The sequence below is a fragment of the Saccopteryx leptura genome, chromosome 1 (assembly GCF_036850995.1).
Source record: "Saccopteryx leptura isolate mSacLep1 chromosome 1, mSacLep1_pri_phased_curated, whole genome shotgun sequence".
Lineage (NCBI taxonomy): Eukaryota > Metazoa > Chordata > Mammalia > Chiroptera > Emballonuridae > Saccopteryx > Saccopteryx leptura.
In genome coordinates, this window is record NC_089503.1 from 105353914 (window position 1) to 105367459 (window position 13546).

Here is a 13546-nt window from a genome sequence, read left to right on the forward strand (position 1 = left end):
TATGCACACTGCACATATCTTATTTTAAAGTAAAAAAACAAAACGGGAACAAATACAATATTTAAAATAAAGAACAAGTAAATTTAAATCAACAAACTGACCAATATTTCAATGGGAACTATGCTCCTCTCACTGACCACCAATGAAAGAGGTGCCCTTCCAAAAGTGCGGCGGGGGCTGGATAAATGGCCTCAGGGGGCCGCATGTGGCCCGCGGGCCGTAGTTTGGGGACCCCTGACCTAAATTATACTTGATAAAAGTAAGCTTCCTCAGAAGCTTGCCTAAAAGAAACACCTTGGAAAGATTACCCTTCTTTCTTGTTTCTTCTGGGTCTCCAGGACATGCAGACGCTCCATGAGGCTGCAGATGCCCTGCTCCAAGCTGTCAATGGTGTGGTGCTGAGGGTCATGGCCACCAAAGCTGTTGCGCAGGCTGCGGAGAGCGTCACGAACAAGCTGAAGGTCACTGGTCTGTGGGCAAAAGCGATGCTGCTGGCGTGGTACAGAGCCCAATTACTAACCACATCCCAACCACAGGGCTTAAGAAGACAGCAGAGGTTTGCAGGGTAGAACTTTTATTTTTGAGGGAGAAGGTGTGAACTCTAGGAAATTTTCCTCCACACGAGCAGACCCTATGTTTGTTCACTAATTCTTAATTCTAAATAACAAGTGCTTCACATTTTTATATACCTGACAGATCCAGGAATGAGGGAACTGGCATATAAAAGGCCTAGTCCCACTGGTAATGGTGATTGAAGGTGCTCTTCTGGTTTTAGCTGGGAGGGGCAGGTCTGGACTGAAATCTTAAGAACCTTACCCCCCTGTAATTGATTGAAGCAGCTCCTTTTCCGGCCACTGCAGGGAGAAAACCGTTGCTTTGAGAGTTGTGACTGTTGTGGTTGGTCACCTACAGCAGCAAAAAAAAATGATGTTTATGAGAGAATTCCAAACCAAAAGGTCCTGTCCAATTCTCTTCTTTACATTTATCACTTCTTGACATACTTTGTAATTATATATTTGTTTCATGTCTCTATTAGAATGTGAGCCTCAAGAGTACTTTCATCCACTACTATATCCCCGGCACTTGACACTTGGTGGGCATTACTAAATGGAGGACAAACAAAATGCCAACTTCAGCCTGGAGGCCCTCAACCCAGTGTCTGCCCGGCCACCGCTTCCAGCCTTTTCTTCAGTCATTAAACAACAAGGACAATGACTAACATTTCTTGAGCCCGATTCTGTGCTGAGTGGATCTACAAGGACCGTGTTTCATTATTCACCTGGATGATCTTATGCAGTCTTCATAATGGCAGAGATGGCCACTAGTATTTCCACTTTCTGGATGAGCCTTATTTCTAAGGTTCAGAAGCTAAGCAAATTAAGGTCACATGATGGTGAAAAGTTGTATAAAGATGGACTCTGAAACCGTATTTTTACCCTGGAATCTGCACTCCTACCCCTCAACGAGACAGTCTCCCAACAAACCGCCCTGCGCCCTTGGTTCAGCCCTGAGTCAGAAACAGAATCTCCCTCTTTGCCCTTGTAAATGTGGGAGGGAGACTCTGAGTGCAAGGTTACCTCCTCTGCCTCTCTTTTCGTGCAGTGAACCAGAAGGGCATCTTTGTGTTTTCGCTCCTGCTCTAGATCCACCTGCAAACCAGAGAGACCAAGTCAGAACAGGATTTCTTCAGGCCACAGAAGCAGGAAAAGTCAGTGGCTGAAAACATCCCCACCTGCTGATAACCGGCCTCGGAGAGTTTCCGGAGTGCTTCCTCCAGCTTAGCCTGGTGCTGCTGAAGGAGGCGGTCCTTCTGCCCCAGCTCTTTCTGCAACATAGACAGAACTTTCAGACCTACGGCAGAGCCGAGGACACAGAACGATCTGCCCTCTGAGTGCAACTTCAAGCCGAGGAACTTAACAGCCCTGAGGAACAGTCCTCTCCTCAGGCAACCCTGGAAGACGATGCACACCACAGCAGTTTGGTACAGTGCAAAGGATTCTTGAAAGGGGAAAGAGAAAGGGAGCGACTGTTTGTAGAAGGACCACTATGTACTATTCATGTGAGTTAGATACAAAGGTTAAGAGAACTGAAGTTTCCACACTCCTAGTTCTGTACGCCTTCTCCCTCAGAGTCAGTGAATCAGGGAAACACAGGAAAGGACGTCCTCACTGAGAGCAAGGATGAGAACAGAGTACTTAAGTGCTTTCTGAACAACAGCAACATCGGGCTGTTCGTAAAAGGTCAGGAGGACACCGTTTCCACACTGATGTCCATTCTTACTTTATATGCTCCCAAGAGCCGGTTCCTCTCATCCAGCTTCTTCTGCAGGTCCGCCTGCAAGAAGGATGAGAAAAGATCAGTGAGCACAGAGATGCTGTCTGCCAACCCCGGCAGGAAGTGAGCTGCTCGGTAACCAGACCCCATGGCAGAAGCACAGAGGGGGCGCGGCTATGATAACAACGTACAGGTGTCTTTAGGCAGGCAGACTGTAGAACCACAGTGCAGCCTCAGTGTCTCAGTGCCCAGAGTTGAAGGGCAGGGGCCAGTGTGCTGAAGGCCTTCCCCTGGGAACAGAGACGGGTCTGACAGGAAATAAAATAACTGCAAACCCTGAGAGCAGCCATCCTGAAATTAAGATAGAGTAGGACAGCAGATCTAACAGGACTCCAGTAGTATCCTGTTTTGCTACTGGGGCTCAGGGAGGTTGAAGTCCATTCCTAACTCACATTCTGGTTGTACAGCTCATCTTTGTCCATATTTGCCCTCAGTAGTTCTTGTTTGAGCTGAAGAACAGATGTGTCCTGCTGAGTCAACCTCTGCTGCAAGGCATCCTAGGGGGGAAAAAAAGCAGACTGATTATTGTGGTCCTAATTAATCAATAAGCCAGTTGTTACTAAAAGTTATTAAACCTCTCCCAGTCTGCATTAATTCTGGCAAACTGGGGGACAAAAGGAGTATAAGGATCTTGCCGCAGAGTGAAGTAGGGGCTTTCTGTCCCTTCCAGGACAGCAGCATCTGAAGGAAAATCCCCCACTGTCCTACCCAGCTGAATAGAGCCTGATTTTCTCCTCTGCCTCGTACTCACCACTACCCTCTACTTCACTCCTGACAGCCCATCCTAGACAGAGGTCTTTGGAATCAAACAGACTTAGATTCAGACGAGATCGAGCACATTCAGGGCGGTATGGCCGTAGACCAGACTTAAATTCAAATGACAAGTCTACCACTTCCTTCATTACAGTTGACCTTGGACAGTACACTCTTCTTCCTACCACTCTGGCTTTCTCATCTATATCTTGGGTATATCAATATTCAGATTATCTGTGTCTGCCAACTTCCTACTTCTTAGAGGGCATCAGCTGACACGTGTCTCTGCCTGCCACCCTATTCATACAGAATCCCTGAAGTCACTCCCACCCTGACTTCCAGAGCCCTGTGCCTGCCCGGGGCTTCCACCCCTAACCTGGACTAGAGCTGGGAACATATTGTAGCTCCATGCTCGGAACTGTTCGTACTGGCTCCTCTTCCCAGTATCATAGGATTTTACTTTCAGCTTTCTCTCAGGTTGGACCCTCTTGGTTCCTACCATGCTTAAGAATGGCACAGTGTTCCCAAACTACGGCCCGTGGGCCGCATGTGGCCCCCTGAGGCCGTTTATCCGGCCCCTGCCGCACTTCCGGAAGGGGCACCTCTTTCATTGGTGGTCAGTGAGAGGAGCACTGCATGTGACGGCCCTTCAACGGTCTGAGGGACAGTGAACTGGCTCCCTGTATAAAAAGTTTGGGGACCCCTGGGATAGAGTGTATGACTGAGATGCGGAGGACCCAGGTTTGAGACCTCGAGGTCGCCAGCTTGAGCACAGGCTCATCTGGTTTGAGCAAGGCTCACCAGCTTGGACCCAAGGTCGCTGGCTTGAGCAAAGGGTTACTCGGTCTGCTGTAGTCCCACAGTCAAGGCACATATGAAAAAGAAATCAATGAATAACTAAAGTGCCACAAAGAAAAACTGATGATTGATGCTTCTCATCTCTTTTCGTTCCTGTCTGTCTGTCCCTATCTATCCCTCTCTCTCTCTGTCTCTGTAAAAAAAAAAAAAAAAGGTGAGCTGATGACCAATGAATGCACAAATAAGTGGAGCAACAAATCGGTTTCTCTTTCTCTCAAATCCATCAATCAATAAAAAGATAGGTTGTACATACTTACGTAAAAGGGTCAGCAGTAACACATTTCTCCAAGCACAATGATCACAAATGGAACTATGAACGAGAAGTGCATTCCAACATATTTGCCCTGACTTCTCCCTCTTTACAGACTGCAAAAAAAACGGTGTGGGCTCTGGAGAACATGGGAGCCCATCTCACAGATGCTGTCTGCCATGGCGGTCTGTGGCAGAGGCAGTCTCAGAAGCCCTGGCATCAGCTGTTCAGAGGAACATTTCCCAAAGCGGACTCCATAGGAGAGAAAGCGTTTCTGTGGATAACAACACTAAACTTTCTTTTAGGCCGACTTCTTCACGAAAAACTTACTCGGGTCCTTTGATACATTACCATTCACTGTGACTCTTCCAGTCGGCAGGGCATCCCTCAATCTCATCTGACCACAGAACACGTTTGTTTTATGGAGAATCTCAAAAGCACTAAGACTACAAACGCACTCTGACAGCTGCTAATGAGTCACACTCTAGGCTTTCCCATGACTGGAAGTGCAGGTGAGGGGAAGCAGCAGCCCAACACACCCTTTTCCACTTCCAGGCATTTATCCTGCAGGTGCACTCCCCCGTGGTGAAATGGCACACATTCCAGGTCATCAGCTAGATCACTGTTTGTATGAGTAGCAGATTAGAAATGACCTAAAGGACCACCCATAGGAGATCAATTAAATTAACACATATGCATACACTGGCACTCTATGCAGCCACAGTAAGGCCTAGGAAGGTCTTTACGAACTGAAAGAGGATGACCTCCAAGGTACACTGCTAAGTGAAAACAAGTGCCATGTCAGGCTGTATTTATTGTATATTGTTATTTTTGGGGAAATCACATATGTACATATTTGTTGATAACTGCTAAGTTGCCTCTAGGAAAGAGAACTAGGTGATGGAGAGGAGGAGTCAAAATTTTCAAGGATTATCCTTTTGTACCTTTTTTAATTTCAAGTAATTAGTTAATTGATTGACTTTAGAAGGAGAAGGGAGAGAGAAATATCAATCTGCTGCTCCACCCATCCATGCATTTGTTGTTTGACTCCTGCATGTGCCTTGACTGGGGATTGAACCCACAACCCTGACATATCAGGACAATACTCCAACCAGGCTACCCTGTACCTTTTTAATTTTAAACTATTTGAATATTATTAACTATTCAAAAACTAAATAAATTTAAGAGGATATTCTTTCTTTTTTAAGTGAGAATAGGGGAGATACTTAAACAGACTTCTGTATGCACCCCAACCGGGACCCACCCGGCAACCCCATCTGGGGCTGACTGATGCTTGAATCAACCAAGCTACCCTCAGTGCTTAAGGCCTACTCTCAGACCAACGAGCTATCCTCAGCGTCCAAGGACAATGCTTGAACCAGTTCAGCCAGTGGCTGCAGGAGGGAAAGAGAGAGAAAAGGGGGGAGAGAGAGAGGAAGAGGGAGAGGAAGAGCAGATGGTCACTTCTCATGTGTGCCCTGACAGGAGATCGAGCCTAGGACATCTGCACACCAGGCCTATGCTCTGTCCACTGAACCAACCAACTAGGGTCTTAAGAGGATGTTCTTCTTCAGAACTGAGGAAAACTGATTTAAAAAAAAACTGAAACGGGATAAAACTGTAAGAATTGATTGATTTTATAAATAGAAACAAAAAAAGGTAGCACAGAGGGACATGACAGCACCAGGAGTCATAACTCCCAGAAATAGGCCTCAGCAAACAAAGGTGCACATTCCCTAACATATCTCCCTCCCCACCCACAAAGCCTCCCTCCACTAACAGCACAGAGCCTGTTAAAGGCCCCACCAAATGTATATAAGAAAGAACTACAGGACCCATCTAACCTCCTAACATCCATTTTCACCAATAGACAGACTATACCACCTTGTAGAGAGTTTATTTAAAGAGTTAAATGTCTTCCTTTTTACCTTTATCCCCTGTAAGTTTCTGGCTTCTTGTTTACACTTCAGCAGGTCCTTCTGCAAACCAAATATAATTACGTCAGACCGCAGCATCTGGGCTGCTTCCAAAGCGTTACCTCGTTCTGTCAGTAGGCACACCACTCAGATAACCATTCCATGGAAAGTTAACCCTCCGGGAGGGAGAGAGCAAGCCTGGCCCAGTAAACAGCAAAGGCTGACCCACAGACACAAGACCAGGGCCTATTCCTTTCTGCCCTGCGGCACCCAGGCTCGGCTGCCTGGGCAGAGAAGAAGAGTCTTGCCAAGAAAGAAGACACCACATATTCCATGGGCTCTCATTCCTGGGTTTAGCAATCTTCACCAAAAGGAAACCTTAATCATAATAATTTAAATCCCTCTCACAGAAATATGTGATCATAGTTTAATATGCCCACCCCCAAAGTCTTAAATGATTATCTTAGTTTTTAATGTTCGGCAAAGGGTTTGACTGCTTCTGATTCTCCAAGGGTACTGTTCTCTGTGACCAAACAAAACACAGTTAGCCCAATAATGAAATAGTAAATAAGTAGCCCTCTTTTATAATGGAGTAAGTAGATGACTGGCACTAGGAAAGAGATTTTAGGAGAGGAACACTCAGAACTTGGACCTCACTCTCTTCTTATTCCAACACATCAAGTGTTTGGAATTAACATGTCTAAACTGGGAATGCTTAACCTGGACTCAGAAAAGGCTCCAAAATTACGCCAATAAGAATTCAAGTCAGTGAGTGTGTGTGCATGTGCTCCTGCATATTTCTGGGGAGAGGGTTAATGGCTTTTAGTCACATACTTAAGACATTGAAAAAAGTTAAGGCTGCAAAATTACGCCAATAAGAATTCAAGTCAGTTAGTGTGTGTGCATGTGCTCCTGCATATTTCTGGGGAGAAGGTTAATGGCTTTTAGTCACATACTTAAGACATTGAAAAAAGAGTTAAGACCCACTGACCTAAAAGAATTCTGGGAAGTATTCATTAAAAGATACTGGATTATATTTAATAATACTGTATTGTATATCTGAAAGTTGCTAAAAGAGTAGACCTTAAAAATCTCATCAAAAGAAAAAAATTGTAACTATTGTAGAGTCTAACTAGATTCCATTGTGGTGATCATTTTGTAATATATATATGTATATGTATATATATATTGGTATATATGAACTCAGTAAGTTGTTTATGTGAAATTAGTATGTTATAAGTCAATTCTGATAATTCCATTTTTTATTTTAACTCAAAAATAAAAATGATGAAACATTTCAAACATAGAAAGGTATAATCAAGAATGACATAGACACCTAGTACTCATCACCAAGATTAAAAAGATGTTACCTTTTTGCCATATTTAGGACAGAGCTCTCTCTCTCAGTTAAAAGCATACTACAGATACAGATAAAGGTCAGGTCATGAGTCTACATCCCTCCCCTCTATCTATCACTGTCCTGAAGTTTGTGTATGACATTCCCATAGTTTTTTTCAAAGGGTAAAAATGTATGTCCTGGCATACCTTTAGGTCTTGATTCTCCTCCATACTCTGATCCAGACGACTCTGGATTATAATCTGAATATAAGGCAAAAAGAGGTGTTTATGTACTATGCTGTGAAATTCAGAGGTCATTCATTCAACACACATTTACTGAGCACTTACGAAATGCTAGTCTTCCGTTGTGATACAAAGAACAGAAGGCAGCTCCCGCCCTCCAGCGGGAGCATGTGCCCAGGGAGGCGGGAGTGAATTAACATGGATCACATGTAGAGTGAGTATGTACTGGGTGCAGCAGGATGGGCAAGGGGAAAGAGTCATAACAACAGATTAAGTTGGAGAGATAAATAGGGGCCAGATCATGAAAGGCAGGTGAGGGCAATGGAGAATCAATGAGAAGTTTGAGGTGAAGAGATGACAAAAAATAAGTTTGCCTTAAACTGAAATTATTCTTGCTGTTTTATAGAAAATGAGTTAGAGGAGAACATAAGAGGAAGCAGGAAAGCCAGTTAGAAGGTTGCTAGAATACTGGAGAAAGGCCTGAATTAAAGTAGTGGAGGTGAGAATGGATAAAACTGGATGAAGATACTTAAAAATCAACTGACAAAACTTAGTGACTAATTGGATGTAGTGGGAAGAGCTAGAAAGGATACAAAGATGATATTTAGATTTGTTTTGGGTATTTGGCTAGATGGGTAGTGATTAAAAAAAAAAAAAACAGTCCAAAAGGACAATTAATTTTGGTGATAGAAAAAGAAGGGAGAGAAAACTTCTTAAATTTAGAATTCATGGAAATGGAGATGCTGCCCTGGCCAGCTGGCTCAGTGGTAGTGTCGACCCAGCATGTGGAAGTCCTAGGTTCAACTCCAGGTCAGGGCATACAGGAGAAGCATCAATCTGCTTCTCTCCCCTACCCTCTCCCCTTTTCTCTCTCTCTCTACCCATCCTGCAGCCATGGCTTGATTGGTTCGAGCGTGTTGGCCTCAGACATTGAGATGGTTCCATGGAGCCTCTGCCTCAGGTGCTAAAAATAGCTTGGTTGAGAGCATGGGCCCTAGATGGGCAGAGCATCAGCCCCAGATAGGGGAAGCCATGTGGATGGATCCTGGTTGGGGTGCATGCGGGAGTCTATCTCCCCTCCTCTCACTTAAATAAATAAAAATAAAAAATAAAAAAGAAATAGAGATGCTTATGAAGGTGATCAACAGGCAACTGCAGCCCTGGCCAGTTGGCTCAGTGGTAGAGCATCAGCCTCGCGTACAGGAGTCCTGGGTTCGATTCCCGGCAAGGGCACACAGGAGAAGCGCCCATCTGCTTCTCCACCCCTCCCCCTCTCCTTCCTCTCTGTCTCTCTCTTCCCCTCCCACAGCAGAGGCTCCATGGGAGCAAAGTTGGCCCGGGCGCTGAGGATGGCTCCATGGCCTCTGCCTCAGGCGCTAGAACGGCTCTGGTTGCAACAAAGCAGCGCCCCAGATGGGCAGAGCATCGCCCCCTGGTGGGCATGCTGGGTGGATCCCGGTGGGGGCATGCGGGAGTCTGTCTGACTGCCTCTCCGTTACTAACTTCAGAAAAATACAAAAAAACACACAATAAAACAGGCAACTGCATGTTTCATATACTATATAAATCTAGAACATTACAGAGAGAGCTGAGTGTGAAATAAATATTTGAGAGGGAACACCTGAGTCAGGTGGGAAATGAATGAAGCCACAGAGGCCCAGGTGAACGTGTAAGACAGTAGATGGCCCAGATGGCACCCTGAAGAACACCAACATTTTAAGGCATAGGCAGAACAGGGGACCTTAATATAAACTCCATGAGGATACAGTCATAAATATTTGTTGACTGAGTGAATGGAAGGAAGGAAAAAAAGAAAGGAAAAGTACTAAAAAATGTAACAGAAAAACCAGGGGAGTTGGAGTTAGGGAAAAAGCATTTCAAGAAGGCACAGACAACAGGGTCAAATGCTAAAAACAAAACAAATAAATTAACCAGATGATGTTGTGTCCAGTCACAAAAGAAGGGGCTCACCAATTGTTCCTCGGGATTGACTCCTGGTTCACAGAGGGCCAGGGGCCTCTCCTGCTCGTCTTCCGGTAAGGACCCATTGAGCAGTAAGGCCTAGGTAACCAAAAAGGCGAAAGCATTTTAACTCCCGTCAGAGCACCAAGTCTACAGTTGGGCTTGGTAGGTTCATCCCGTATTGAAATCACAACTGGATTCTTCTAGAAACTTCCGTGGTAATTCTGATCCTTAGATACTACCAACCGCTCATCTTGGGTCTACCCGGGGCTGCTGTTGTCAGGCTGATACTCTCTGGAAGCACCAAAATCCTCTGCTCCAAGGCTGCTTGGCCCAGAGAGCAATCTAACATAAACATTCCTTCCAGAAGGGGCATTTCAAACCAGAGCCACTCAAACTGAAATTTGCCAGCTGGAAAGTGAACTAAAAGCAGTATGGAATTTCCTGGCATGCAAAAAGTGTATCATAATAAATTAGCTAGAATACATTTTCGAGCATGGACGTGGGTTTAAGAATTCTAGTTTTACTCCCTAAGGCAACCTACAAAGAACAAGAAGGAAAACATACCTGCAGAGAGAGATGGGCATTCATTTCCACTTCCCACATCAGGTTTTGTCTTCATTAGGATATGGGGAGGAGGGCAGGTCTACCCTGACGCTATGGAAGCTTAAACCCAGGATCGCTCACCTATGCGGCTCTCTCAAAGTCTTAGATATAATCCTGTATGCATAACCTGTGATTTTATTTTTAAAGTTGCCCCCCCCCAAATTGTGTACTTTTGAATTTAACAAACTTGGATCTACCCCTGCAGGTAAGTATTACGAGACCTATCAGCTGAATGAAAGATTTAAAATATGTCCTCATTTTATATTGTTGGGCAAACCAATGTGTTTCAAGTGTGTTTAGGTTTGCTCACTTGTATGGGGCAGCGCCATGTGTGTCTAGTCTATGGAAGGCTGTGGGTGCTCGCCCTCAGGGCGGCAGCTTGCAATTGCGGATGTGTTCCTGCTGGAGAGGGGCACTGTTTGCTGTCGTTTGGTGGAGAAGGGTTGTTTCCACAGCCCAGTGGTCGGCAAACTCGTTAGTCACAGAGCCAAATATCCACAGTACAATGACTGAAATTTCTTTTGAGAGCCAAATTTTTTAAACTTAAACTATATAGGTAGGTACTTTGTTATTAACTTAATTAGGGTACTCCTAAGCTGGCCTTTGCCCCTGCAACTGAAGGGACCAAAGAGCTTCATGTGGCTCACGGCCACTAGCCTCACATATATCATGAGTTTATCTCAATCCAATCAAAAGGGAAGAGTTACAGAGATTTAATCCTGTTTCAATAAATCTAAGACAAATTACACAATGTTGTATATAAAAATCCAACCACTTGTTGGCCTACCGAGCACTAATTAACAATAAAAGTTTAGAAAATCAAATTAATTTGGTTACTGTGTGGAGTAGTGACAAGAGGTATAGACAGGTGTAAAGCCAGTGGCCATGGCCGTCGTGGCCATGCAGGTTCCCATTGCATGCGGGCAGATGGTAAAGGAACTGTGGAGCCAGAAAATGGTGGGCCATTTCGTTTATTAAAGTCTTGTAACAGCAGACGAGCCAATAGGCAGGGCTCCCAAGCCCCTCAGCATTCTGGACTCACCCAAACTCACAGGCACCCCACCAACATCAGTACTCCCCAGCCAAAACAGGCCTGGCCAAAATCTCAGGGTTCTCTCTCTCTCTCTTTCTCTCTCTAGTTCTCCTCTCTTCTCTCACCCCTCCCTGCACACACCTCTCCCTCTCCCTCTCTCCCTCTCCCTCCCTCTCTCTCTCTCTCTCTCTCCCCAGCAAAACCTCCAGACGGAAAGAAACAATCAACCCTCCCCATGGAAGCAGGCAGTCTGCAATTTGCAACCTGCTGCCCTGAGGGCAAGTGCCTGCAGCTTTTCACAGACTACACACACAGCGCTGCCCCTCAACAATACAACAGTTAGGCAAAATATAAGCGAGCAAACCTGTTACAAACTTGTTTGCCCAACAGGTATAAGCAGCCACAGAGCTGTAGGGAGCTAAGGTAGACACCACTGCTAACTAAAGCATGCCAACAGTCAGAAATTCCAGATGTGGCTTAGCATGAACCTGTCCATCACTGAAAGAGTTAAGAAGCCCAGTGGATGCTGTGAGCCCCATTGTATTTTATAATGGAACACAATTCTCATTGTGATCATGCGGCTGTGAATTAAAATTCCTGTCTGCAGAGAATATTAGGATGCTGACTTTCTGCCTGTCGATTCTTCTTTTTCTGTCTAATCTGCCATCGAATTTCTCCCTGACTGAAAAATGCAAACGAAACTGAAAACCAAACTGATGGATATCTGTTTATATAATGAAATTAGCCTGGGGGAAAAAGCCCGGTGGGTATAATCCCAAACTTTTCCATGCTTTAATCCTTACAATAAAAAGGACAACACAAACTCCATTCATTAAACCATTCATTAATAGAGTAGCAGAAAAGAGATCTAAAAGCCAGACATTTTAAAAATACAGAGAAAATAGGGGCAAAATCAACAATCTCCCTGGAGGAATGTTCAGGCAGTAAACCTTCCTCCAACCCTTCTCAGTTCCTGCGGCATACATTATGCAAATTGTTCTACCACAGGACCAATCTTCTTTCTTCTTTAGGAACCCTTTGTGTCCCCACCCTGTTGTTGTGGCTGGCTGGGAGCACACCCTCACTGCCCGGGGCTTCCAGAGCCACTCATATAACGTGGGGCTTTGTTTACGCATCCATAAATATTTGACAATTCAGAAGCAGTCCAGTTCCCAGCACAAACAGAAAAGAATATTCCCAGGCAATTTCAGGGTCATCAGCACACTACAAAGGCTCCTACAAATAGAGACAGACTGCACAAAGACAGAGAGTTGAGGGAGGGGGTCATTTCAGGGTAGAAACTAAGTCAAGTGGGTCAGTCAGCCTCTGGGAGAGGTTTCCTGAGCTGGCACTGAAGGTATAAGGAACACTGAAGGGCTTTGTTGCTCAAGGAAAACCTCTTCTACCTGATCATGAAGCCCTGGCATCCACTAGCAGATGCATTAGGAGTGAGCTAATAAATCCCCAGGCAGACTCACATAGAGACCTGTGGCATTCCCAGCCCTTGCAGCGTTCCTGCTGAAGAATTCCTAAGAGGCAATCCTGACTCTTCAGTGACATTATTTGGTGAGAGCTGCAACTGCAAGTGTGTCACTGCAGAGGAGGAAGGCCCACCCACAGGCAGAGCCAGAGTAAGGGTCCAGTGGGGTCAATGGCGGCTCCCAGGCTTGCAGAACTTCTAACTACTGTGTTGTAAACAGGAGTCCATAGGTCCATTTAAGAGTACTGCACTCACATAAAAGGAATTTTCTGCTCTTTATGTACTACTCCCTCTATCTAAACTCCCCATTCCACTCTGACCTCACACAAAAACTGAGTCAGTTTATTTTCAGTTGATCTCAGTAACTTAATAATAATCAACTGGCACAGCAAAGACAAACTACGAGGGAAAGAGCTACCTGTAATCCTGAGATCATTTTCTTGGCTTCCTCCATTTCTTTTTCTAAATGTTCTTGTTGTTCCAACAGCTGTTCTTCCCATGAAGTTTCCAGACGCGTTGCGGGGCTACCTGGTCGCCAGTCTCGGGATAACGGAGAGTCTGTCTCCTCTATAAAATGAAAAGAGGGAGTACAGTTCATGTTGAAGAAAACTGAAAGTGCTCAGTCCCCTGCACTCACAGGTTCAGGTCACCTGCCTTTCCAACCTGACCTGGCTGCACAAACTGTACTCTCCACCAGGGGGGGCTGTGCAAAGAATTGGTTATTCACTCCCACCCCAGGCTGCGGGAATAACTCTTACTCTGTTGGGGAAATA

General features: G+C 45.1%; 1 protein-coding gene across 7 annotated transcripts in view; it reads right to left on the reverse strand.

Annotated features, from left to right (window-relative positions):
• The window catches only part of DIXDC1 (DIX domain containing 1), an 81967-nt gene that overhangs the window by 16853 nt on the left and 51568 nt on the right, over positions 1 to 13546 (reverse strand). For all 7 annotated transcript variants that reach the window (XM_066373118.1, XM_066373109.1, XM_066373144.1 and 4 more), the window contains 10 exons: positions 13192 to 13340; positions 9664 to 9753; positions 7657 to 7710; positions 6124 to 6174; positions 2727 to 2831; positions 2281 to 2334; positions 1733 to 1825; positions 1578 to 1649; positions 817 to 906; positions 309 to 470 (listed from right to left, as the gene is read on the reverse strand). In XM_066373118.1, the coding sequence (XP_066229215.1) occupies positions 309 to 470; positions 817 to 906; positions 1578 to 1649; positions 1733 to 1825; positions 2281 to 2334; positions 2727 to 2831; positions 6124 to 6174; positions 7657 to 7710; positions 9664 to 9753; positions 13192 to 13340 (920 nt within the window). The remainder of the gene's footprint in view (positions 1 to 308; positions 471 to 816; positions 907 to 1577; positions 1650 to 1732; positions 1826 to 2280; positions 2335 to 2726; positions 2832 to 6123; positions 6175 to 7656; positions 7711 to 9663; positions 9754 to 13191; positions 13341 to 13546) is intronic.